We start from the raw sequence: 26,990 nt of genomic DNA, 5'->3' as shown, positions 1-26,990 counted from the left end.
TTCCTGAGACAAACGCCACCGACCTCCTCTGAGATCTGGAGTCAATTCTGCATCCAATGTGCACTTTACTTCATTTATTTGCGAGGCAGATTTCTCTCCTCACTGGGATGCTTTGAGATCCTGGCATGAAAGCACTAGGTACTGTAATATTACAGCATGTAGGCTTTTAACATTTTCAAAAAGAACATGCCCTGGCTTCTACTACATGTTTTACTGGGCAGAGGGCCTATTGTCTGTCATGCTTGATATCTTTCTTACTACTAGTTTCAGCTGGTTGTTTTCTCTGTGTTTAAAGGGTCCGTTGTGTTCCACACTTTCAATTAGGGAAGAAAAAATTCTGTCTGTGTTGCAATAGTGAAACTGGCAATGGTACACATTGGTTTGTAGTATAAACAATTGCACAAATGTCACAGATGTGTTTGCTCTTGTCTTGCCAAAAGCTGGAAATTGACTGGGAAATTTCTTTAAATGCCCTCTATGAAACCCTGAAGAACTATGTGGCTATGTCTCCTGATACACGCCTCTTCCACAGCACCCCATAGGCACCCCAGCACATGCCTGGCCATCCCCTCTTTGTTCACCACCAACCTTGATAGCTGTGCCTCACTTTCATTTCATTCAAGTATGGAAATGCACTTCCTCCTTTGTGGCCTATAAATCTTAGCTTCCTCTCTTAGTAACCACATCATAAATAACACAAAATGTTAAAAATACACAAACCTCATAGACACCTTTGTTACTACCAAAGCAACTGTATAATCTTATTATCTTCCCTCCCTCCCTTAACACCAGTGTTTCTTTCCCTAATCACATCATCATGTCTTAACTTGCGATCTAATTCTGCAAGTACTTCCTACCCAGTACTTACAAGTGTCAGTAGCCCCATTGATTGAAATGGGACTATTTTGGGTAGTATACTCTATGCTGGATAGGAAGTGCTTGGAGACCTGGAGATTTTTGTTTGCAAGCTCTTTGGGGATATGGTTTTTTGTCTATAAAGCATCACACACACTCTTGGTGCTGTATTAATAATTAACAGTAACAGAACTTGCATCAAATAAATGCACATGGAAATTCATGTAACTGGCTTTTTGGCTGCTAAAAGGAATACCACAGAATTATGGAAGTCGGAGAAATCTTCCCAACTACACAATCTGAGTTAATATGTTTTGGGAACAACCTAAACCCCAATCCTGAAAGGGCCTTTTATGACACCAAAGGAAAGATAAAGGAACCATTATCCTAGCAAGAAATGTGCAGACAGTACATTTTAACTTGATCCAAAATTTGATGAACTTTACTTAAAAGGCTCCCTAAATCAAAGTTCATATTGCCCCCATCTAACTTTTATTTGCATAACATGGGAGATCTGGGTTTCATCAAACTATTACCTGTCCTTTGCATTAAGATTTGCTTGGCTTTCAGCTCCAAATTAGTATGTGTTGCATAAATAATTCTTTGATGAAGACTTAAAGGTAACACCACAATGATAATAATAATAATTTAGCACTAGAGGCCTTTGGCTACCTCCATTATCTTCATCCATTCCCACGTGTTGTGTGCCTTTGTCCTCCAGTCATCCACATTTTGTTCTTAGGTCTGATAGTACACCATCTAGCCATCTTCATCTTGGTTATCCAGGTGGCCTTTTTCTTTTCAGCACCCAGAGGAGCACTTTCTTTAGTGTCCAGATTGCTTCCATTCTTTCCATGTGGCCCAGCTGTTGTAGTCACTGTGATCTAATTTCCTGTCAGAGTTGGGTCTCTACAATTGACACAACTCATTATTGGTTCTTATGCACCATTCTTCTGTTATGGGATCATACTATGCACCAGAAATGTTCTGTAAAATCTCTCTTGCAAAATGATCTAGTAGTGTTGCATTTGCTTGTGAGAGCAACCAGGTTTGACTGCCATAAGTAATGATGAGATGATAACCCAGGGTAGGTTGTCCTCAGTGAACTCAAGGCAGGCAATGAGGGTGTGCCTGCATCCTTTCAGGTGGCCGAAGGCACACTCCACCAGGATGCAGGTCCAGCCCAGGCACCAACTGAAGTGGTTCTGGTGTGGGTTCAGTTAGTCAATGTAGGGTTACATGAGCCAGGGCAGGAGAGGGTAGGCAGGGTCCCTGATGAGCAGGGGTGGGACCACCATGGCACCCAGGTGCAGGGCCGGGACCCCTAGCATGAAGCAGCCACTCTGCACCAGGCCTGGCAGGGCAGCATTATGGAACACATGGGCATTGTGGGCACTGCCTGCCCAGCTGACACTCATGTGTGTGAAGGCCCTGCAGTGGTCCACAACAGCCTGGAGCATTACAGAGGTTAAGCCCCTCTGGCTGTAGTAGGGGCGGTTGCTATGGGTTGGACAGGTGACGGGGATGTGGGTCCCCTTCAGGGCCCCAATGCGCTGAGGGAACCCCAGGGCATGGAACCCTGCCACCACCATCAGGGGGGTCACACACACAGAGCACCGTGTCCCAGCACGTCCTGGAGGGTGCTGCACACCTCCAGGATGGCCTCCCTGGCAATGGTCTTGCCCATGCCAAAGAGATGGCCCACTTAGCAGAGGCTGGTTGGCGTGGCCAGCTTGAGCAAGGCCAGGGCTAGCCAGGTGTCTGTGGGGAGGGACGGCCATGTGGTGGTGTCCTGTCACTCCAGGTGTGGCCAGAGCTGCTTCAGAAGGTCCAGGAAGCTGTCCTGGGTCATCCAGAACGCCTCCAGCCACTGCTCGTTGTCCCAGGTCTGCTGGACGACATGCAGCCACCAGTCCTGGCTGGCCTGGAGAGCCCAGAGGCGGTGGGGCTTGAGGCCCAGGAGGGTGAGGGCAGGCCCTGCGGTGGCATCCAGCACCACGTCATCAGTGTCCCTGCCAGGTTCCAGCCAGCCGGACAGGGTTCAGGTAGCAGCTGCGTGGCAGGGGTGCCCTGGGATGGTGTGCTGTGGCCTGTTGGCGGTTGCTGCATGTGGGGGAGCCAGGAGAGCACAGATGGCTGTGGGCCAGCTGGTGGTTGGCGTGGTGGGACAACAGGGCTAGTGTGGTGGCCTGGGGCACTGGTCGTCGCTGCCAGGGACAGGGGCAGGGGCTGGAGCAGCCATGGCGCAGGAGGGCAGAGGCGGCAAGGAGAGAGTTGTTGCATGCTGCCTCTGCACTGTGCATGCTGCTCCCAGCCAGGGAAGTGACTGGCCAGGGAGCAGAGAGCAGGGCTGCCTTTTCAAGAGGGCTACCAGCTCCTGGCAGCTGCAGCCAGAGCCTGGAGCTCCGCCCAGTGGTGGCAAGGGCCCATTGCAGGGCTGCAGGAAGTGGCACCAGTTTGGTGCTAAGAGCAGCAAATCTGCTGCCAAGTCCCTGCATGTGTAGATGCCTGCCCAGGAGTGTTTACTCGTGAGTATTTTACTTGCAAGTAAACTGATCTTGGATCAAATGCATGCGTAGATGTGTCCTCCCTGTATAATACAGGGAGAGGGTTAGGCACGTAAGAATGTGATTTATCAAAATTAGTACTGAGCAGGGCATCACCTAAAGATACCGCTGCTCTTTGTAATTTAAGGGTGAGCCTCAAAGAAAAGTTAGTATTTAAAGTGGGATTTAAGGGGAATTTGGACATTTAAGTCACAGGAAGTGAAAACCTTGGCTAAAGACCTAGGCACCTAAGACTCCAGGGAGTGCCCAAATTTTCTGAAAGAAAAAACTGCCTTGGGTGCCTGAATTCACCTACTATGAATGTGCAGCTAGGCCAAGCCATGTTGTTTATACCCTGCCTAAGGCAGTTTGGGATTCACAAGCTAGGCATTTTGGCACGTAACTCCCTTTGATGAGCCTGATCCAGTAGGCTTTCCCAGAAAATATTCAATGCCAACTAATGACATTCACTACAGTGCCTGCAGCTACTTTCATTAGAAGGTGATGACAACAATGATGAACTCATACTCGCCTCTGTACAGTAGTCTAATGGCCATAGCAGTCATACAGAAAGTAAGGATTTTGGGTTATAGGCTCTCCTCAGCCTAAAGAGATTCAAAGCTTCATCTTCCACTTCCCTAAAAAGTGCCCGGACACTCAAGCTATGGGGTAGGCTGGGCTGAGAGCCCTCTTTGCCTCTCCTGTTAGAGCGGTAAGCAAGGGCTTTGATGATCAAAACTTTGGGCTTTGGCTGAACCCTAGGCACCAAGACCCTTTGTGAATCTAGCCCTTAGGTACCTGTCACATAAATGCTTTAAAAAAGTTTACCCTGATCTTAATCAGGAAGATGAGTCAAAACATAGTTCAACATTGTGTCCAGTTCATAGGAATCAAAATGGACCCATTTACCATTTTTTGCAAAAACTTCTGTGATTTTAACTGACTTTTTAATGATTGTGTTTGTTTTGTTTCCAAAAACCTAGTTTACAGTAAGAAAAAATATTACTTATTTTTCAAGTAAGCCAAAAATTTTGAAAACTAACATAAAAAGTATTGTGGAAAATACGAAGTTAAGATCTCCTAAAATTTTATTTTTGAAAAGATTTTTTCCCCATTCAAAATATTTTTATAGGCAAACATATTTAACCAGCTTTAGTGAAGAGCTAGTCTTTGTTAGGAATCTAACTAAGAAAAGAAAGGCAAGGGTTAGAGCATTGTTGTGGTTTGAATACATCCAGCAGCCTTGATTAAAACTTGCTTCTTAGGCAAAATGTTCTAGTAATATCAAACAGTGTCATGCCTAGTGCAAAGTTCCTAAGCTGACATGACTTGCTGTTTTCTAAGGCCAATGTCAAAATAGTTTCAACCCAAATAGTTAAATTTAATGACTAACGGCCAGAGATTTCTTGAAAATGTTGCCACTCATAGAACCTAAATAGAAGCCAAATTCTATTGAAAATCTGGCCCCTAGTGCCTAGTTCTTTTTTTTCCTGCTAACTTAGATTGTAGCAAACTGTCCCAGAGTAGGAACAATGTCTTTTTCTGTGATGAGCATGTTGATAGCATTCCACAAATATTTCACAATAAGGGGAGAACTAACTTGATTATCATTGTTCACTTAAATATGTAGCCTCAGGGTTTGTAATTTCCTTTTATAAGGACCCACATCCATTTCAATCCTTTAGTTCTGCTGTTTACTGAATCTGGAGAGCATGTTGTCTGCTTCTTAGTAGACATGCCTTGGGTATTTCTAACATTACGTGCAAGTAGAATGATAGAATTATACAAAGTTAGGTTTGGAGGGGACCTCAGGAGGTCATCTAGTCCAAACCCCTGCTCAAAGCAGCCAAAGCTTTGTCTAGCTGGGTTTTGAAAACTTCCAAGGATGGAGCTTCCACAACCTCTCTGGGTAACCTGTTCCAGTGTTTTACTACCCTCCTAGTGAGAAAATTCTTCCTAATATCTAACTGAAAATTCTCTTCCTGCAACTTGAGGCCATTGGTCCTTGTTCTGTCATTTGCCACCACTGAGAACAGTCTAGCCCCAGCCTCTTTCAAACGCCCCTTCAAGTACTTGAAGGCTGCTATTAAGTCCCCTGTCAGTCTCCTCTTCTCTGGACTAAATAAGCCCAGTTCCCTGAGTCTTTTGTCAGAAGTCATGTCCCCCACCCCTTCACCATTTTCGTTGCGCTCCGCTGGACTCTCTCCAATTTGTCCGCATCCTTTCTGTAGTGGGGGGCCCAAAACTGAACACAGTACTCCAGATGTGGCCTCACCAGTGCTGAATAGGGAGCAATAATCACTTCCCTTGACCTGCTGGCAACACTCCTAACAATGCAGCCCAGTATGTCATTAGTCTTCTTGGCAACACGGGCACACTGCTGGCTCATATTCAGCTTATTGTCCAGTGTAACCCCCTAGGTCCTTTTCTGCAGAGCTGCTGCACAGCCAGTCAATCCCCAACCTTTACTGCAGCATGGAATTGTTGCATCCTAAGTGCAGAACTTTGCACTTGTCTTTGTTGAACCTCATGAGATTTGTTTTGGCTCAATCCTCCAGTTTGTCTAGGTCATTCTAAATCCTAGCCCTACCCTCCAGCATATCTACTACTCCCCTCAGCTTGGTGTCATCTGCAAACTTGCTGAGGGTGCACTCTATGCCATCTTCCAGGTTGTTGATGAAGATATTGAACAAAACCAGCCCCGAGACTGACCCCTGGGGTACTCCACTTGATACCGGCTGCCAATCTCCAACTCCTCTCATTCAGCAGTCCTACATGCATCTTTCACCCTTTCCTAATGCTAATAGGAAAAGCCCTGTGGCCCCCTCAGGCCAACTTTCAGCAATCTGATCATTTTCACCATGTAGATGAGACTCCAGACATACACAGTCCACGCAGGCTAATTATGAAATATTCAACCTAGAAGTTGCATCAGAAACCCAAACACAACACAAAATTTCCTCAGTTCAATGACAATATTATTTAGGAGTGATGAAGTGAGGTAGCTGTCACAGTCCAGGAGAAAAATGAGAGGCAAGATTTTGTGGATAAAATCTTTTCTTGGACCAAATGCATGGCTGGGATAGATTTGGATAAGCTTTTAGATATCATAATACCCTTAGAATCATAGAAAGTTAGGGTTGGAAGGGACCTGAGGAGGTCATCTAGTCCAACCTCCTGCTCAAAGCAGGAGCCCCGACCAGACCATCCTAGCCAAAGCTTTGTCTAAGAACCTCCACACATTTACCTAGTGCTATTTAAAGACAGAGAGTTCACAACCTCTCTGGGTAACCTATTCCAGTGTTTTACTACCCAAGTAGTGAGAAAGATTTTCCTAATATCTAACCTAACCTACCCTTGCTGCAATTTGAGACCATTACTCCCCGTTCTGTCATCAGCCACAACTGAGAACAGTCTAGTTTAGTGGTTTCCAGTCTGTGGTATGGGTACCAGCAGTGGTACACAAAACACCTGTCAGTGGTACATGTTAACAGATTTATTATAATTATATTCCAAAAATTTGCTGGTGGTACTTAAGGTTGTATCATTTTAAATTGGTGGTGTGCAATCTGTCAGTTCAGGAACCGCTGGTTCCATCCTCTTTCAAACCTCCCTTCATGTAGCTGAAGACTGCTATTAAATACTCTCTCGGTCTTCTCTTATTCGAACTAAATAAGCTCAGTTCCGTCAGCTGTTCCTCACAAGTCATGTACCCCAGCCCCTGAACCATTTTTGCTGCTCTCTGCTGGACTCTCTCCAGTATGTCCACATCCTTTCTATAGTAGGGGGCCCAAAACTGGATACAGTACTCCAGATGTGCCCTCACCAGTGCTATATAGAATCACTTCTCTTGATCTGCTGGCAACACTCCTACTGATGCAGCCCTGTGTGCCATTAGCTTTCTTTGCAACAAGGGCACACTTAATTCATATCCAGCTTATTGTCCACTATAACCCCAGGTCCTTTTCTGCAGAGCTGCAGCCCAGCCAGTCAGCACCCAGCCTGTACTGGTGCGTGGGACTGTTCCAGCCTCAGTGCAGGACTTTGCACTTGACCTTGTTGAACCTCATGAGATTTCTTTTGGTTCAATACTTCAATTTGTCTAAGTTACTCTGAATCCTAGCCCTACCCTCCAGTGTATTTATTACTCCCCCAGCTTGTTGTCATCTACACACTTGCTGAGGATGCACTCTAAGTCACCTTCCAAGTCATTGATGAAGACATTGAACAAAACTGGCCCCAGGACTGACCCCTGGGGCACTCTACTTGAGACTGGCTGTCAACTAAGCACTAAGCCATCGATTACTACCCTCCGAGCCCAATGCTCCATCCAGTTTTCTATCCACCTTACAGTCCATTCATCCAGCCCATACTTCCTTAGCTTGACTGTGAGAATGTTGTGGTAGTCCGTATCAAAAGCCTTGCTAAAATCAAGGTACACCACATCCACCGGTCTCCCCACATACACAGAGCCAGTCACCTTGTCATAGAAGGCAATCAGGTTGGTCAAGCATGACTTGCCCTTGGTAAATCCATGCTTCCCTTCACTGCAATTTAGTACTGATAATAATTTTCAGCACTATCAGTGAGTTTGGCTGTGAAGGAGTGGGGAATTTATATATTTTCCTAACCACCTACCTAGCCATCTGATTTGAGTATTGTTAGCCAGTATGGTATGCTGCATTCTGGGTTGATGAATCTCCCTTTATAAGAAATCTCCTGTATTTTTTAATTTTACATTTTGTTCCTATTCAGAGGAAGACTTATGGATTGGAATATAAAACAAACCATGCTATTACCTGATGAAATAAGGTAAGAAATTTTCAATTTAAATACCTTTTCATTATAATAATTAGATGCGATTGTTTTGGCTTTGTATATTTGGTGTGGAACCTAGTCTTTGGGTTGAACCCCATTTCTGTTGAAGCTAACAGCAAAACTCCTACTAACTTCAACAGGCAAGATTTCAATGTGTTTGTTATTGCAGCCCACAATGAGTTTTTTTCTTATTACTGGTATGTGGTTATGATGGAGGTTTCATATAAGTTGTAACTGTGTTGAACGGGAGAAAATTATTCATGTCCACCTGTGGGAGATGACTGAGCCCAATTCTCATCTGCACAAAATTACCCAGCAGAGTTTTCAGGCTGTGTGATGAAAATGGGCCTCTATATTAATAGGAATTAGGGCAATTATGTTTTAATATTGATTTTAATTATTATTGCACTTGAGCAATTTTAACAGGTGAAATTTACTGGGTACCTAAACAGAAATAAGTAGGCAGGCTCTGTCTGTCTGTTTCAGTGCATCAGTTGTGAGCAGCATGAATTGTCTTCTCTGGGCTTAGTGTCATCTTATTTTTTCCAGCATAACCCTATTCAGTTCAGTGGGCTAAGCTCAGCCCTCAAGTAAGTGGACATAACTTCACCAGAACTGTGTTGCTTGTGGCAGGTTTGAATATAGCTCAGTGGCTGTAGCTGAGAGAAGAATGTGGCCCTTAAATATAAGTGGCATTTTCAGGTTAGAAACCATGTTGGAGATTGGAATCCTCTTCCTTTCTATGTGTTTCACTCTCTATTTCCTACTAATCAATTCTTAAGGGCTATTTAATTAGGAAAAGGTTAGAAACATGTTTTCATTATTTTTGAGCATTTCTTTGTACTGAAGTGTTACAAAGTTAAAACATCAAGTACAAAAGGGCACAGCCAACCATGACTAATTGTAGAGCAAATAACAAGCACTATGAACAAAAATGAAAACCAGTGTTGTTCATGTGGAATAATATAAATCATGCCACAGAAACACCATATACACAGCTGATCCACCTGTATGTGCACTTGCTCACACTCAGATCATTCTACAGGGATGACCCTACAAAACAAAAGGTACGTGTGCACGATTTTCTTTCTCCGTTGGCTTTGGGGTTCTTTCCCTGTGGAGAGTGCAAAGGAGAAGCTTAGCTGTTGTCCAGGAAGTCTTTCTTCTGGGGAATGAGTTTTTGAAAAGCTTCTAAAAGAATACAAATAAAAATGGAAAAAGGAGGGTGCCCTGGATGTATTGCCTGTAAAACATTTTAACTGCATACATTTAGGTATAAAAAGAATTGAGTCTATTTATGAGACAATTCACTTTAATAATACTAACTTCAGTTGTCACTTCAGTGAATAGGAGTCTTTCTATCAGGTTTCCTGGGGAACTGGAACAGCCCCAGGTGACAAAACATGAATAAAAATTGGCAGCAAACCTTCAGCAAAATCCATGTACTTGTGGCCTGAGTTATCAAGGGCTTTGCACTTTTTTCAAGAGGACCTAATTTCAGTTATTCTAATTCCACAGAAAGGAGAAGATTCTGTAATCCTAGAGCCACAGATACACAAATAGAGCTCTCTCCTCTGTTGACCTTTAAGAGCCTCATCTGGCTCAGCACCATTTCCTCATGCCTAAGAAGGGTGGGATGATAAAGGGAGCCAGAAACTCAATACATTCTCCTGTACTCAGTCCATGAAGGGCCTATAAATACATCATTGGTTATCATTTTAGTTTTAAATCCCCTGTATGTGGCTTCAATTAACTGAATAAGGGTGAATGTATATCCTGGTGTCATTCTCTGTTGACTTGAGAGAGGTTTGCAGTAAGAATACATTCAGCCATGTTGTGCACACACAGACAGGGAGATGGGTGTGAGACAGATATCTTGTTCATCTACTCCCTTCCCATAGTCACCATGTTGCTGCATTTTGCATTAGTGCAGGCAATGCTTTTGCTTTCTTGGAGACCCAGTGATCACTCTACACTTGTGAATGCAGATATTTTTCAGACTGCAGTGAGCATTTATTGATAAGCTGTATTTGTGACTCAGGGCAAAAACTCAAGTGTGAAATTAGGCAGGTGTATTCCCTGTTTCTTTAACTGCATTAGACAAAACATGAATAAAAACTGGAAGTGAACCTTCAGTAAAATCCATACATTCATGGCCTGTTTGAGTTATCAAGGCCTTTGCATATCATTTTTAACATTATTTCCTTGTGTGTACAATGTATGGGTTACTTCTTAATATAAACCTAACAACAGTGTTAGAAGGCATTGAAAGCTCATACGTGATGTTGATTTGGGTTTGTTAACCTGTAAAAAGAGGTTGTTAACTTCTAGTTAGCAGAAGTTATCAGTCTCTGCTTGAGGAGGTAGCATGATGCAAAAAAAGTCAGAAGTCCACATAACAGTCAGTTGGGCTAGCGTGGCTAAGGCACACAATGAGTGAGGTGCTTTAACACCACAGCAGGTTAACCTTTGAGTAATCAGCCCAAATGATCAGGGACATCTGGCTTGACTGCAGGTAGCCTCTGGAGCCATGGAGAGATCCCTTAACCACTTTGACACCATGCCTTCTAGGTAGCCTGGTAGAGTGTAGAGGGTCAGGAAAATAAATAACCACTTGAGTCTATATGTACCTCAGTTTCGCTAGCTGTACAATAAAGAACATGACACTTGATCAGTTTTGTGGAAAGTGATTCTGAGGTCCTTGGATGAAAGATGTTCCCTGTATGGGTAAATAATGGTACTAATCCTTTGGATTGCAGTAACATCTGCAGCACTCTACCCACCTTGCAAGCAAAGTAGTTGACACAGTTTCTGCCCCAGAAGAATATACAAACTAAAAATAATAAATACAACAATAATTTGCTGTAATGACACCAATCAGAACTATTTCATGAACAGAGCCATATCTAAAAAATGTTGACCTATTTCCTATGCCCACCATATTTGACATAATTTTGACATAAAGATGATGATTATTTTTATTTACCTGTTTTTATCCGAAAATGAAGTAATGATCAGGGCTGTTGAAGGACAAGACTGCCACAGGAAAACATTTTCAAAGAGCATTCTGATCCCACCAACTGAAGAACCACTAGGAACAGTTGTGCACAAACAGGAATGATAAAGTTTGAAGACTGGGGACACACACCAGGAATTAAATTTGCCTCAGGATCTTTGGGAAGCTGGAAATTAATGGTACCAAATTATGGCCAAAGGACACTGTTATACAGTTGAATAATAAACTGCATATTTTCTTTAAGAAACTCATCCTTGTTGCAGTGATGTTGCATGGAGCAGATTTTCTACCTAGACTAAAATAGCTATATTGAGCTACAACCACTAACATGCCTCAAAACTGACACTATGCAATGGTACAGGATTGATGGATAGCCATCTAAACCCTTCTCCAACACACAGGATATTGCCTGGAAACTCATCAGTTCACCATGTGATGATTTCCTAAACATGCTTTCTCTCTAATAGGTTTTCTCCAAAATAGGGGGATAATAGGACCTTTTCTATGCATTGCATATTTGGAAATTGCCAACAGTACAGCCTAAGCCCAGTCTTGAAGTATCTCTTGGTAAATTGTTAGACTAATGGGTACAACAAAACCTACATAACCAGCAAAACAATGTGCCCCTTGAGCAAAACAGGACAGGGTTCAGTATTTCTATAGGCTGCCACCATTTTAAGAACCAGTTAGCAAATGCCTCTGGAAACCTTCCAGTTGACAGGAGCTAAATGATCAGTTTCTTTAAGGTAATGCTCAGCATGAAGCCTTAAGAAAGTTACGGAGTCTGAAGGGGGGAGAGAGTGCTCATTACACCAGACTATCAGATATAAAGCTATTGTTCTATGGATATAATTTTTTGTTTTCTTTTAGCAGCCACTAGTTTGGTGGGTTTTAGTACATACCATATTATGGTGTGGAGGAACCTTCACAGAACATCAAAGGACTTTCTCAGATGGGGCCCAGGTACATTGTATTATTTCCCAATATTGTTATTTGTTTTTCTGTGAGGTTTAGCCATGTTGTGATTTGTGGTTTACATGCTTGTGAAATCTTGTAATGTGTGTGGCTATTGTCAGGCTTGTTGTGGAGTTGACAGCTGCATCATTTTCTGGTTGCATAACATTTAAAAACAACAAAGAGAAAGCCATGGAAAGACATTTTATATCCTGAAATCTAAAATTACTTTGCTAGATGGAAGTCGTAACAGTTTTGTTGGAGGTAGCCCTGTGGTGAAAGGCACCAGGGGCATATCTGGGATGTCCCAAAGGAACTATGGGAGCAACAACCTACACTGCAAAGGTGGTTGCACCCACTGCTTGCCGCCTCCTCTGATCCCACCAGTGCCAGCAGACTTTTTTAAGTCTCTAAAGCAGATGAAAATCCCTGCTCTCTTCCCCTTCCCATTCAGAGACATGTCCCCATCCCTACCTTTGCCTCCCCTACCCCCCCACTGCTTGTTGCTGCTGTTTTCTCCACTGTTCGAGGACAGGGAAGCGTCACAGTTCAGCTGGGCTGAGCAGGGGCTGGGCTCAGCTGAGGAGAGGACAGCGGCAACAAAGTGGCTGGAGAGTAGTTTCCCCCACCTTGCCTGGTCCTGGAGCAGGTGCAGGAAAAGGGACTCCATCCTGTCCATCCTTGCTGTCATTGTCTGTCTCCAGTTGAGCCCAGTCCAGCCACGGCAGGAACATCTCTGGTGCTTCCCAGCCCCTGGGACAGTGGGGAAAGTCAGGCAGCGGGAAGGGACTGGGAAGAGTGTGCCCTTGAGTAGGAAGGGGAAGGGAGAGAGGATTTTCACCTGCTTTAGGGATTAAAAAAAAAATCCTTGGAAGCCCCTGTGGTGAGTTCCAATCCAAAAGAAGGGGTGCAGTCATGCCACTGTACCCCCTCTGGATCCTTCCCTGAAAGGCAATATCTAGTCCTATTATTTGTTCTAGACATTCATTAATTTGTGAGTTCTCTCCTCCTCGAGAATAGTTCTATTAGCTGAATACTTTTGCAGGATAAAGAAAGAGACAACACTAGCATTGTACACATGAACTGACGTGGTTTTACTGCATTTGGCCAAACCGTTAATTCAAATATGCTGGTACAGAGTGCAGCTGCAAGCCTCATCTCTACTGGCACTCCTTCTATGCAGGAGAAACTCGACAACTGTTTCAACAGGTTTTTTTTTCCCTTTTTCTAGATAACATTTCAAACCTATCTGCTGTTCTTGGTCAGAATGCAGTTATTAAAAACACTCAGTTGATGCAAACGGTGGGTTGGTACAACACACAGAATGGGGTGTAGATGTGCTTCACACAACAGAGAGCAGAATTGAAGGGGAAATGATCCTTGGAGGCAAGGCGCCTCTTTAATTGATAATGGCAAGGGAAATCAAATACCATATCTGTTTTTCCTGGAGTATATTGTGACTGATCATCACTAACATCAGTTCATGTTTAAGCAAATACTTGTCATGATTTAAACTTCTGTTTGCATACAACTCTGAGTAGTGCATCTTAAAGTCATACATATTCATATAGAATGAAGAATGCATTATTCTGCATAAAAAGATAAGCTGTATGACTATATATGAAGACAACAACTACAATTCTCACAGCACTGTCATTGGTTAATTTTAAAATATTCAAGCATTGTTTAAAAACCAGTAAGCTGAACTTAAACTACACTATGAAAAAATTGTATAACTGAACTAATGTTGACTCTTATTTTTGTTTGTTATTAGTCAATTTTAAAACTTTCCCTTTTTCCCCTAACACTTTTTGTTAATTGATTGTTATTTTAAGCATCAGCAACAAGATCAGATTTCTTCTGCCTCTGGGCAATTCAGTTCTAGTCTGATCTTAAGTTCTGAGGGAAATGTTCAATTTTATTTTTTCCCTGGTTGAATAAACAGTACCACATATATTATCTCTTGTGTTAGAATAGTGTTGTCTTCACATAAGACTCAAATAATGGTATTAGTCATTCATTTCCTTGTACACATACACCCTATTGCGTGTTGACAGGTTTATAAGGATGCAGTGGCAGCCGTGGGTGCTGGGAAGCTCCTAGACGACAGCCTTTGAATCCTTGCAGTCCTGAGCAATGGTGCCTGAGTTAGTCTGTTTATTGTCTGCTTTTTCTCCCAGATGCTTGACTTGTCTGAAAGATTAATACATTAACAAGAGTGGTAAGGGCTGGGGTTGCACATCTTTAAGACATGTTTATTAGCAGATGGCATATGAAATTCAAAGGTCAGCATGAAAGGTAACATTTAAAAATGAAACAACAATATTTATGTTCGGATACTATACTGATGAGATCATGTGGAAAAATGTTTCTGATTAAATTAGTTTATAAATAGGTACAATGTATCTATTGAAAATTCCAAATGCCACTTATAGTCTATTTCTTTCTTACTACACTGCTTTCTAACTTAGTAATACAGAACTAGATTTTTAAACTACATTACAAATGCAGAAAAATCCTGGCTTTACAAATAAATCTACATTAACTGCTAAACAATTAATTGAAAATCCACTATGAAAGCTGCATCTAGTATACATTGCTCAAAGCTAAAAATTTTAGGTAATAGTTCTTAAGGCCTGCAAAAACTGATTTACTTTCATGTTTTTATTGCATACATAAGTACTGGCGGAAAGCTATCCTATTTTCATGCAGCATCACGTACAACGACCTGTTTGACTAAAAGCATGTTATGCTAATTACCCAGGATCACTAGAATAAGAAGAAAAATATTGCGTAAGCAGGCAACTGCATCATTGCCAGTTTGTAAGCATTAAAAGTCACACTACAACCGAAATCCTGTTTAGACTCTTAGATTATCAAAAATCATATGTAAATTCTAGAGGAAATGAACCACATGCTTTTTGTAATGATTTAAAAGGGTAACTATGTTTTTAATTAATACTCCTTATCTACAATACCACATTGGCATTAAAATGCAGAATTTAAATGATACTTACTTTTCAAGTGAACCATTTTCAACCTTCATAGCCCCTTCCACTGGATTCAGTCCTTGTTCTGAAAACTGTTTCAAGGCACTTAAAGCTGCCTGGAGAAGAAATGGAGAACATAACAGGACAGTAATATGAGCAGAATTAACATGGTACATAACTAATGGAGATTTTTTAATGCGTCTCTTGTATACTCGGGAAAACTGTTAGGGTGCTGGTAAAGATCCTGTGTAATAACACAATAAACAGCTGTATTAGTGACTGAACATAAGGATATATTCACCTCTGTGCATGCAAGTAACTGCTATGAATGTCAGTGAAAACTGCATTGCTTGCATTAAAGAAAGAATATACCCCATAGAAATGTCACTTCTTTGACCTAGGATGTCTGCCTGGTCCTTAGTGTATTCATGGAGTTTCTGCTTCTGTCTGGTCCTGAGGAGAAATCCTTAGGTCAGGGATTCCAGAAGATGTGGATAGTGTAATAAATGAAAATAAAAGTCAATGGGAAGGTTTGGTAGGCATGCTCCTCCTCCACTGACTAAATCTAGAACAGTGCAATAGTGACTTCTAATATATGAGTCAGAGAAGGGTGTTAATTAAAGGTTTCTGAGCCATGCTTGGTGTCAGAGGAGCACTAACAATGAAACAACATTACATTAGGGCAGTGACTCTCAAACTTTTCAGACTCATGGCACCCCTCATTAGAGTTAATGCACCTGTTACAAAGTGCCAGCTCTTAGTTTTCACTCATTTTTTTGATGTCAGAAAAATAATACAGCAATTTTTAGAGAGATCACAACAGGTCTCCACAGTTTATTCAGGAGCAACATGTGCAGCCAGGGCAGAGCAACCCTGGCTGGCTGAGAGCCTGGGGGTCAGCTTGCCAGCCCAGGGTTTCTCTCCCCTGGCTCAATGTGCTGTGGAGGGGCTAGCTGGTGCATGAGGGAGCTTCAGTGCCGCACTAGCCATAGGCAGCCCTGGCACTGAAACACTCTTGTGCCCCAGCCAGCCCCTCCAGTGTCTACATGTGTGGAGTTTTTTTACTTCACAGCAGGATAGTACTTGTATTCACAAGCACTTGTGAGTGCTTGTGAATACAAGTACTATCCTACTGCAGAATTAATTAATCTACTCCAGCCTAATAGGGGTGCATATGCAGATGCTGAGACATTTATTGTGCAGCTAAGTAGTCAACTGTGCAGTAAATGTCTCGTGTAGATGTGCCCATTGTGTGGCACCCCACAGCACCCTTGAAGGGAACACAAGGCAACCAAGGACCCTGGCACCCTGATTGGGAATCACTGCATTAGGGTAATACATTTGATCAATTAAATCCTTTGCTTATTTCTCTCTCTCTTTCCCCCTTCTTCCCCACCCCATGACCCCTGTTTTGGTTTTATTAGGTAAACTACTCCTTTTCCACTGATTATGTTGACAACAAACACTTCTATATAGTTAATTAGCAAAGGGTGATTATGAAACTCAAAGATGCTACACAATAATACATGTTCTGCCTTAAAAGTGAAATGGAAAACAAAACTGAATAACAGATTTCTCTGACTGTCTCCATGAACTAAGCTGCACCAAGTGCTTATGACAGGAGGAAAAAAAGTTCTAGGATCTGTAAAATCCTGTTTCTTCCTTTCTCTGAGATCTTCTCAGAACTTCCCTGAGGTTATCAAAGAATATGACTCAATAAATAGTGGAAATGATCATGATCCATATTTCATCATTAGCCTTCAAGGGTAAGGACCAAACTAAATGTTCAAAAATTTGGTAGTTCAGTAAAGATTCTTTATTCCTACTTGTCAACCTAAACAGACTTGTGTTCTTTGTCTCTAATTCCAGTTTCTGTTGAACAAATAGATAAAGTCGTTGCTCCAAAAACCATGCCTGCATTGACATTGTAAGGGAATGCTACATCTGCTTTTGTAATGAAAGTGACAAGTATTTTTCCCATACTATTTAAGAATATAAAAAGCACCATACTGGGTCAGACCAATTGTCCATTAGCCCAATAACTGGTCTCTGACAGTCGCAGAAGTGAATGCCAGGGAGGGAGAGCACTAAACTGAGAGTGATCTTATCCCCTGTTCAATACCCTCCCTGACATCCACCATTATTCAATTATAGAAGCCAGAGGAAACACTTCCAACCATTCTGTTCAATAGTCATTAATAGGTCTGACATCCATGAATTTATCCAATCTAAAAGCCCCTTCCTTGGATGATACATTGTACATAATTTAAATGTTACTAGAGAATAGATACCTGCTGAATAACAGCACAAGAACTGTCATGCTACATTATGTTAGTACTCCATGCACTCTACTATTCTGTTTTTGACAATGAACTGAACCAAAAGAGCAGGGGACAGTGCAAGTTACTCTATGCTTGCTCATTGTGGGATTATCTTCCCTGAGACTGAGATTCTTCCTCATCCTGGTGGGATCATACCCTGAAGCATAAGGAGCTATGCATTTTTATCCTACATACAAGTAGATAGCTTAATTTTAAAGGGAAAAATGTTGTTAAATTACATTATCAGCACTTACCCATCTGTCCCCTCTTCTACCTGCCCTGCTATTCACCACCTGTGAATCCCAATCCATCAATGCTGTTAATTTTTCTGCTCTCTGCCTACTCCTCATCTTCTCTACTCCATTGACATGGCTGTTGATTCCTTCCATGTACACAACCCTCAACAATTCCTTCCATGTACATAACCCTTTGGTACTCTTTCCACTCACAGTATTCTGTTCTGCCAATGCTCAGCCCCTACTTACTGCCATTATCTGCTTCCTAAATTCCAGAACTAGCATTTCTTTGGGTATTCTCTTGCCCATGCTACTCATGCAATAAATTTGCTCTCTTTCTTCATGCTTGCTGTTGATGCTCTAATACAATCTAGTTGATTGCACTCTCAACCTTTATCTTCCCTCTGCCAAAGAGGCCAGATTGACTGCCTACTTTTTTGCTTCTTCCTGGTCATAATTCCTTCTCTTCATGGGAACCCCCATCCCCCTCCCTCCCACTCAAAAAAGTCCCTGTTAAAATTAGTAAAGCCTTCCTCATTAAAATTAGTAAAGCCTTCCTCATTAAAATTGACCTTTGCAGTAGGGCTTACAAATAATTTCTGTCAGGCCGGGGTTAAGACAATTGCAAATTCAGATTTCTGCTTTTTTATTAAGCGCTTTGTTTTCTCCACATATTACTTCCTTGTTCAATGTAAACTTCCTGGGGCAGGACCTATTTATTAAGCTTGTCCTGTGTAGTGCCTAGTACAATGGGTCTCTGAGCCTTACTGAAATTTAAGTGATAGTATAAAACACATCAGTCAGTCATGTCTGGCCTTAATGTTATTTAGTTAATTCACAAGTTAATGATATGCCATATTTTCTCACATACAACATGCCCCAGAATACTATAATATGCAGTTTGTTTCTCAGAGAAAGAATAAGGAGAAAAAACTTCTTTTCTTGTAGTAACTGCGTCCAGCAGCTAGGGAGCTAAGCTTGCTCACTGTCCTGTTCCTTGTGGATCACTTTTACTTTTGGTTTTACCTGGTATGTGTCAGAGCCTGGTTTTTTTCATATTTCTTGCATATAATGTACACTTCAATTTCTAGAAGCTGGTTTTTGGGAAAAAGCCTGTATTTTGTATGCAAGAAATATTGTGTGTGTGTGCATGCATGTGTGCACTATGGTACTTCTATAACTTTGCTGAAATATTTCTTTGCAGGGTTTTAGGGAACTATTAGCCAGTATCATACAATGGCAATTGCAAATTAGAATACACACTATGCTCTTTCTTTAGCAGTGGAAGTAGTATAGTACTGGAAAAATAAGTACTAATTTTAGTAGCGTAGACTGCAGCCTTTTGGTCCGTATAAATCATCTCTAAACATGCAATAAAGGTAATATTAAAAGTCTTGAATGGTAAATACTGTGTCTAGAATATGTCACAAGAACTATAAAACAACTCACTTTTCCTGTAACACTAAAACCCCGCCCTATGATTCTCACCAGCCCAAAGACAGGAGATGCAAGCCCAGAAAGCTTTAAGGCTAGAGACAGACATTCAAAAAGCCTGAGCCTGAATTGATTCAACCTTTGTAGGTTAGTCTAACCTGGCTAAGCTGAACCAGTTTGTAACCACACAGACATTCTCTCTGGACTGAGGAAATTCAGGCACATGCCTGCAGTGGCTCAGGCTAGAAGATGGGGAGCGCTAGAGCAGCCCTCTCTTCCCTTCCAAAGTGCTAAGCTGAGGGGGACAGCATGGCCAGGCCTAGGCAGGATGCTCTGATTAGGGAGGTATGCCTGCACCATCCTCGGCTTTTTCCCGCTGGCTGCTCAAGGGGTGGGAGTGTTGCCAGACCCTAGCCCTGGACTAGCACTCTGAGGCAAGGGGGGGATGTGCAATGCTGATGATATGGAGCTTTTCAATCTCCCTCCCTGATTCTTCATACTGTCTGCAGCAAACTGACAGGCAAGAAAGCTAGCTGAGGACCGATAACAGTGTTTATTACCCCATCAGCAAAACAACAGCCTCCCTATGTTAGTTCAAGCTCTTCTTAAACAGCTTTTTCCAAGGAAGGAATGGTTACCAGCTGACCTGTTGATTAGCTCCAAAAAGCCCTAAGCAGTCACTGTTCTGTCTGCCTGTCCCAGTGAAATCAGACACACACACACAAACAACTCTCAGCATTAGCTAGCATACCACATGTCTAGGGTCCGTGGGGCTGGGGTTCATGCTGTGGGAGATGGGAGGGAGCGGGGGATTGCTGCTTGAGCATCAAGCAGCAATGAGGGGGTAGGGCAGGAGAAAGCCAGGCAGACCCTGCTGTACCTGCAGTCTCTGCCAGAGCTCTGGCTAGGGTGCAGAGAGCCCAGGCCAAAGAGCATACCGCGATGCTCAGGGAGTCTGGTTTAACTTAAACCAGGAAGGGGTCTGGAACAGACACTGCATAAACCGGTTTGACCCAAATCAGTTAAGTCTGATACTACATTCAACCAGGTTTATCTCAAACCAGTTTCAGCCATTTTCAAACTGGTTTACGTGCACTGAAAGTTTGTTCTGTTACAGGTTTAAACCAGTTTCTGATCACTTAAACCGGTTTATGTGTAATGTCTGTCCGTAGCCTAAACGACAAATCATTAGCACATACACAGTATCTATAATTGTTTCATGATTCAATTATTTCAGATGTTGTGTAGGAAAAAGGAGAATTGGCAACTATAGGGAAGGGTAATTGTGAGAGGGGAGGCAAAAGCACCCCCAACACATCCCAAAACACCGCCCGACAGGTCCCAATGCTTACCACAGGGGTGAAGATGAACAGCAGCTGGGAAGAGATGCTGATGCAGGCTCAGAAGTTTCGGAGCTGCCTGAGCCTGCGAATCGGTGAGCCCCAGGGGCGTGGCTCTGGAGAGGTGCGGGCTACTCAGAAAGCAGCCGGAGATACAGCTGAGCAGCCGGACAGAGGAGAGCAGAACGCTGGACGGGAGATGCCGGCTGCAGAGCCAGGGAGCACCAGTCCTGAGTGCAGGGAAAAGAGGCTGAGCATCTGCCGGACGACTCTGACAGATGGAATGATGGCACAAGCCTTGGGAATGGAGGAACACCGGAGAGCTCTGTCGGGGGAAAGCGGTTCCCTGGGACACCTGGGAGCAGAGCTGCAGGAACATCAGGGAGCACAGGTACTACAGCAGGGAGTGGCAGCAAGGGACTGCCAGACAGCATGGCAAATAGGGAGGTGCAGGAAGCTACAAAGCCCTGCGTGGGAGTGACAAGCACCACCAGCTGGTGGGACCAGGAAAGTTTAACTACAGGTTAGCTGGGCCCCACGGAGGTCATGCTGGGAGAGCTGACAGAGGCTGGGCATGGGACGGCTATCTGTCCTCACGCATACTAGGATGGAAGGGAAGGACGAGTTTCCCCTACCCCTTGCCCTGAGTGACCAAGTGGGTCCAGGGAGATGGAATCCCAGGGGCCTGACACCGGACACTTTCAGTTAAGTTCTCCTTAGTTACAATTAGCCCCAGCTGGGGCAGGTTTAGTTGCCCAAGAGTCGGCTCAAAGACAAGGGAGCCACATAGGAAAGATTGCTGGATGGGAAGACCCTACCCATATGGAGGTGGGCAGCATGGATGAGGAGAGATCATCCAGGGGAAGACCTGCAGTGAGCAGCATTTTCCCAGTCCATGGACGTGGTAAGGGTGGGGTAAAGGGGAGGCTGGAGCCCCACGAAGAAAGACCAGAGTTGAGACCCCTTTGTTTTGGGGCCACCTACAGGGAACTGCCTCCCCCCCAACAACAAACATCAAAGACATGGCAGACAAGTAGGAACAGTGCACAAACCATCTAGCTGGCACCAAAGCCCAATCTCACTCTGACATCGCTAGGGGGCAAGGCCCCACAACACCTACAAGCAACAGTAATGCTAATTAGTGAAGTTTGAATATCCACAAGTAGGTTCAAGTGCAACTTTTCACATAATAGTAACTCCACAGATTTATTGATGTGGTGTTATACTTCTCATGGACTTTGGGAATAAAGGAACTTAATTCCCCAAATTCAAATGGAAGAAAGTATCACCTACATTTTACAAATTCTGAGAGGGCAAAAGGAGTATGGGCATCACTTGTGCTTTCAAAAAGATCTCTTGAGGGTGTTAGATTTGTGGTGACCAGGAAAGGGGGTGCTGGTATAGAGAATGGGGTAGTTGGGAGAATTCCTTGCTGTTTACGTAACTAAGACTGTGAGAAACTCCCGTCGCCATCTGCATATATGATAAGTTTGGACTGTCCAGGATAAGGGGCTGGTATCGGAGGGGCTGTGAACAAATCAACACCTCCTACAGTGAGGTTCTTCTAAATGCACTCTTCACTGCTACCCAGCTCTCTATTTCTTAATAAATTTGGAAAGATTAAGGGTAGCAAATAGAGGGATCAGCTTAGCACAATACAGCTTTAGGTATTTTACAAAGAAGAAAAGTCACAAGCAAACACTGAGCTAATGTATTTCACATTTTAATTGTATTGGCCTTTTGAAATTACACCAGAAGTGAATCTGGCCCAGTAAATGTAAGTTGTGAATGGCAGATAAGTTATATTAAAATTAAAGACAAAATGGAATGTTTTACAGTGAATTTGGTAAACAATTTACTCTTGAAAGCTTAGCTCGTCCTCAGGGCCAGAACCCTTTATGGGGCCGTAGGCAAACAAACTATGCACCTAGTTGCTTTGCATAGGGTAGCAGCAGCAGCAGGAGCAGCGCCAGCTGCCACCAGGACTTGGAGCTGCAGCGTGCAGCCCTAGAAGGGAAAAGGAGCTGGGCAGCACTGCTGCAGCAAAATAAGCACAACTGGGCCTCTTCTTCACTCACAGTCCTAGGCATGTGCCTAGTTTTCCTATGTGTTAATCTGGCCCTGCTCATCCTTTCATTGATATTTTTCTTACAATAGAGCATCTGCAGAGATACAGAAATATTTTTCTCCCCCAGAAGATTTTACAACTGTTTTGTGAGTAAAGCCCCATAGGTTACAGAACAGATGTCTTTACACATTTCATGTATCACTTGTTTTCCATGTAGTTACTGCAGTGCCAAAAGCATGATGCCAACAGGATGCACTGCACTGCTAGCTGTTTGTCTTGGCTGCCATTTTCATTATAAATGTGCATGTGTGTATCAGGATAGTGGTGGAAGTTTCCAGTCATTTTTAGGTTTTCTGAAGTCAATTAGCAATTAGTAAATAGTATTCAAACTTGTGAATATTCTTTCTGCTTCCTCCTCTAGGGATTAAATGTCTTGTAATGACAATCTGGTACATTAGGTCATTCTTAAGCAAGAACAGCTTACTAAAGCATGTGTATTTTAGCTCACGTCCTCATGATAAAATCTTTGTATGTTCTCTGTAGCATAGTGTATGGTTTGTGTTTCTTCTCTCTAAGATACCTTTCATTTCTGATTCTTCCAAGTAACCAAGAAATGGTTGCATTTTCTCATCTTTGGTAGACATTTCCAGCTGGCTTGATTGCTAGCTTTTCAGAGCAGTGACCTCATCACTTCTGTACAGGTCTGCCACAGACCCAGTAATGTTGATGAGGTGCCTTCTAGCTTCAATTTTCTAACAGTGCAAGAAGCTACTTTCCAATTCTTAAGGCCACATGTTCAGTTTGGCAATTTTTTTGTGTTTTTTTATGCAGGTTTAAAATTATGGGCATAAACTGAATGTAATTTTGCACCACAATTATAACCATAGATAAAGTCATTAAGGCTGCCTGTACATGTGTGGGAGGCTGCTCTGATGTGCTGTAAGTACAGCATGTCATAGCAGACTCGATTAATTGAGTCTGCTGGACCGTGGTAATTACTATGCTCCAGCCAGCTTCCGTGTCTCATGTATCAGTGTCCAATGCTTCAAAACGGCAGCAGGGACGCTTTAACTAAAGCTCATTCAGCAAGCTTTGAAGTGCTCTCACTGCCATTTTGAAGCACAGGGATGCTGATACACAAGGCACCATAGCACTTTAAATACAGTGGCTCTTGGAGCTGCTCTAATTAAAGCATCCCCCCACCCCTGGAGCATGTGTAGAAATACCCTAAGAGCTCCTTAGTCCCTGACTGTATCTGTAAGTCAGATCTAAAGAGCAGCTCAGGTTATTACTGAAACAGAACTGGACCTGGACTTATTTCTGCCAATATGAAATGGGGCTAAGGGTCTAAAAATCCACCACTTCGTATTTTTTTTGTTTAAAAGAAAACAGAATACCAACTACCACCACCACAATATGAAGGTTCCCTCCACCCCATTACAGCCTTAACAAGCAAAGTTAATTGCTGACACACAGTCTCTCTAAGCTACTGAAGCCAAAAGATGTTTACATTAGTAATGAGTTCAGTTGCATAACCATTTAATATGTGAATTTAAACTTGAAATGTTGAGGCTGCTGAAAAATCAATCAGGCTCAGAGTTTGAGGACTTGCTGTTCCAAGGATAACAAATTGTTCTAATTTTGCTGTGTTTAAAATCATCAGTCTTTCAGCTTTCTTATTCTCTGGGATCAATTTTTCAGCCTTCACTTGTTCACATCCAAAGTTGCATGTGCACAAAAATACAATTTGTCTGTGCAAAAATACACCCACAGGTGTCTGAGAATTTACTTAAAAGGTATTAAAATGCTCTTTGATTTATCAAGCCGGTGATAAACTAAACAAACCAAGCAATGAGCATTCAGACTACATACTTCTTCCTCACAGTTTCTGTTGTAAGTGAACTTACTGAATGACAAGCAATGCTGTCTGTGAGGAGTTTTTGCCACCTTCCTCACACTGTGCCATGATTTCCAACTGATTAGATTTCAAATGAACCAAGTTAACATCTGTTTAAAAATCAAATTTCAGAAAGGCTTTTTATACTACACAATGTAAACCTTAATTACATGACTTCAAGCTGTTTCCATACACAGTTTATGCATGAGATGCTCAGGGCATAGCATAATCTGATTAACACATGGAAACAGTATTTTCCAAAACAGATTAATTACTACATAAGCAATATTCACCTCAAATGCACTAGAGTTAAGACCTAATGGTTGCACCTGTCAAGGATGAGACAAAGGGAGGGAGAAAGAAAAGGGAATCCAGTGTTTCCAAACAAAGAATGGTGGATCACAACCGAAGAACTTAGAACTTTTCTGAAAAAGCTGGCTGTGCTGGTTATAGCTGCCCTGGGCTACTTTAGCTGATGTAGCCAACAGTTACATGGAAAATAATCCATGAGACTGACTGTGCCAGATTTCTGGGGGTAATCTTTAAGTAAGGATTAACTGTTCTTGAACTTTTTTTTCCCAATGTATTAGGCAGAAATGGGCTTTCTATTAACATCCAGCATGAATGTCATTGACTATATATGAACAGGAAAAAGAAACTGAAGTGAAAGACAGTGGCTGAATGTCCAGGGAATGCCTGGAAGACACGACTGGTTTCAACACGGAGTTCTTTTGCATGGACTTTCCCCTTCCGCAACCAATAGTAATTAAGCAACTTGTTGTTTGACTTCCTACACTAGTAACTTAAACAACCAAAGAATCTCATGATTACTTTGGTGTAGGTTGTAGCCGTGTTGGTCTAATGACATAGGCAGACAAGGTTCTTTGGGTGAAGCTGATATAATGAATATCATGATTACTTTAACATGTCATCAGTCAGAGTATGACCCTGAACTTCACTTCTGTGACTGTCCAAAAACTACAGCAGAAGTGTACGGTGAAACATTATCTTCAAAGCTGTTGTATGATTAAACTGTGGTAAGGCAGTTCTACTACTATATGGCCAGGTTACAAAAATGTATAGAAATAAACTAGAACTGAAAAATTGCTTATTTGTAATATGCTGGCCTTGTACTTTTTGTTTGCTTTTCCCTGAGGAATATTGAGAATTAAAATACATAGGGCCAATTTTACTGAATTTACTTCTGAATTTAACCCTAGTTATTTTGCATTAGGAATGAGGACATTTTTTTCTCCTGGACTGTGCATTAAACATTGTCTTTTAATCCATTTTGCATGCCATGACTCAGATTGCCCTACCAAGCTCTTTTACAATGTTAACGTTGCTTTCACTAAATGGCAGTTAGAAGATAAGTCAACCAAACTGGCACAAGATAACTTTGGCTCAATCCTATTCTCACTGATATAAATGGAAGTAGGATTGGATGCTTTACGCTACTGGTTTTCAACCTGTAGTCCATGGACCCATGGAGATCCAAAGACTGTCTAAGGAGCCTGTGAAAGATGACTATGATAAATCAAAAGTATGTGAATACCCACAATTCAAAGAGGTCCACACCTCCATTCAAAATTTCCAAAGGGGTCTGCATCTCCATTCAAACCTTTTAAGGGGTCCACAAACGAAAAAATGTTGAACACCAATGCCTTACATGAACAATACATGAACATGGTATAATAATACTGTACCAAAACATCTGCAGCTATAAGAACAGTACCTGCCAGCCCACAACATACAGAAGGAAAATAAGTAGGAATAGGAAATTTTGCATTTTTACACATAAGGTGATCAGGTCTAGAAGTAAATATTCAGCATTTTAACATCATAGACTCTATTAGATATTTAATTAAATACCTACTTCCAAAATGAGCTGCAATACAACAGGAAATTTGAATCTACTCATACTTAAGCTTCTCTTCCTAAGTAGTGGCAGGTATAAGGAACAGCTTAAAAGTTAGATGTGCTCCTATATTACAAGACTGAAAACCCCACAAAATGGATGTACCAACATTTTAGTGCACACGGAAGGTAAATCATATGCTTTCATGATGTGATAGGTATATCAGTGGAACCAGTGAGACACTCAGTAAATGGTTACAATACTTTGAATTGCACATAATATGCACTGTCTCATCCATTGGCATCAGAAAGCTTTGCAGAAATTGGAAGCATTATTTCCCTGTTTCTAAACACAAGGAAGCAAAAATGAAGAAACTCCATGCTCTGCAGTAAAGTCTCAGCATCTACACATGTGGCCCTATTAGGCTGCAATAAACTAATAAACACCGCCATAAGTTAACACTTGTCATCACAAATACTATCCTATGGTGACGTTATTTAGTGAGCTGCAATGCACGTGTAGACGCTGACAGAGCTGGATGGGGCACAAGGGTGCTTCGGCATGGGGGCTGCCTGCTGGCACTGAACACCCTTGTACTCTAGCCAGCCCCTCCGCAGCACACTGAGCTGGTTTTGTAGAGTGCAAACTGTGGGAATT

At 42.4% G+C, this 26,990-nt stretch overlaps 1 protein-coding gene across 3 annotated transcripts in view; it reads right to left on the bottom strand.

Moving 5' to 3' along the window:
* Window positions 1–13,259: 13,259 nt before the first annotated feature.
* The window catches only part of STAU2 (staufen double-stranded RNA binding protein 2), a 255,299-nt gene continuing 241,568 nt past the window's right edge, over window positions 13,260–26,990 (bottom strand). For all 3 annotated transcript variants that reach the window (XM_059723969.1, XM_059723970.1, XM_006272220.4), the window contains 2 exons: window positions 15,207–15,295; window positions 13,260–14,382 (listed from right to left, as the gene is read on the bottom strand). In XM_059723969.1, the coding sequence (XP_059579952.1) occupies window positions 14,289–14,382; window positions 15,207–15,295 (183 nt within the window). In that variant the 3' untranslated portion in view covers window positions 13,260–14,288. The remainder of the gene's footprint in view (window positions 14,383–15,206; window positions 15,296–26,990) is intronic.

This window comes from Alligator mississippiensis, chromosome 3 (assembly GCF_030867095.1).
Source record: "Alligator mississippiensis isolate rAllMis1 chromosome 3, rAllMis1, whole genome shotgun sequence".
NCBI lineage: Eukaryota > Metazoa > Chordata > Crocodylia > Alligatoridae > Alligator > Alligator mississippiensis.
The sequence above is the reverse complement of the archived record's forward strand: the minus strand, read 5'-3'. Positions and strand labels throughout refer to the sequence as shown.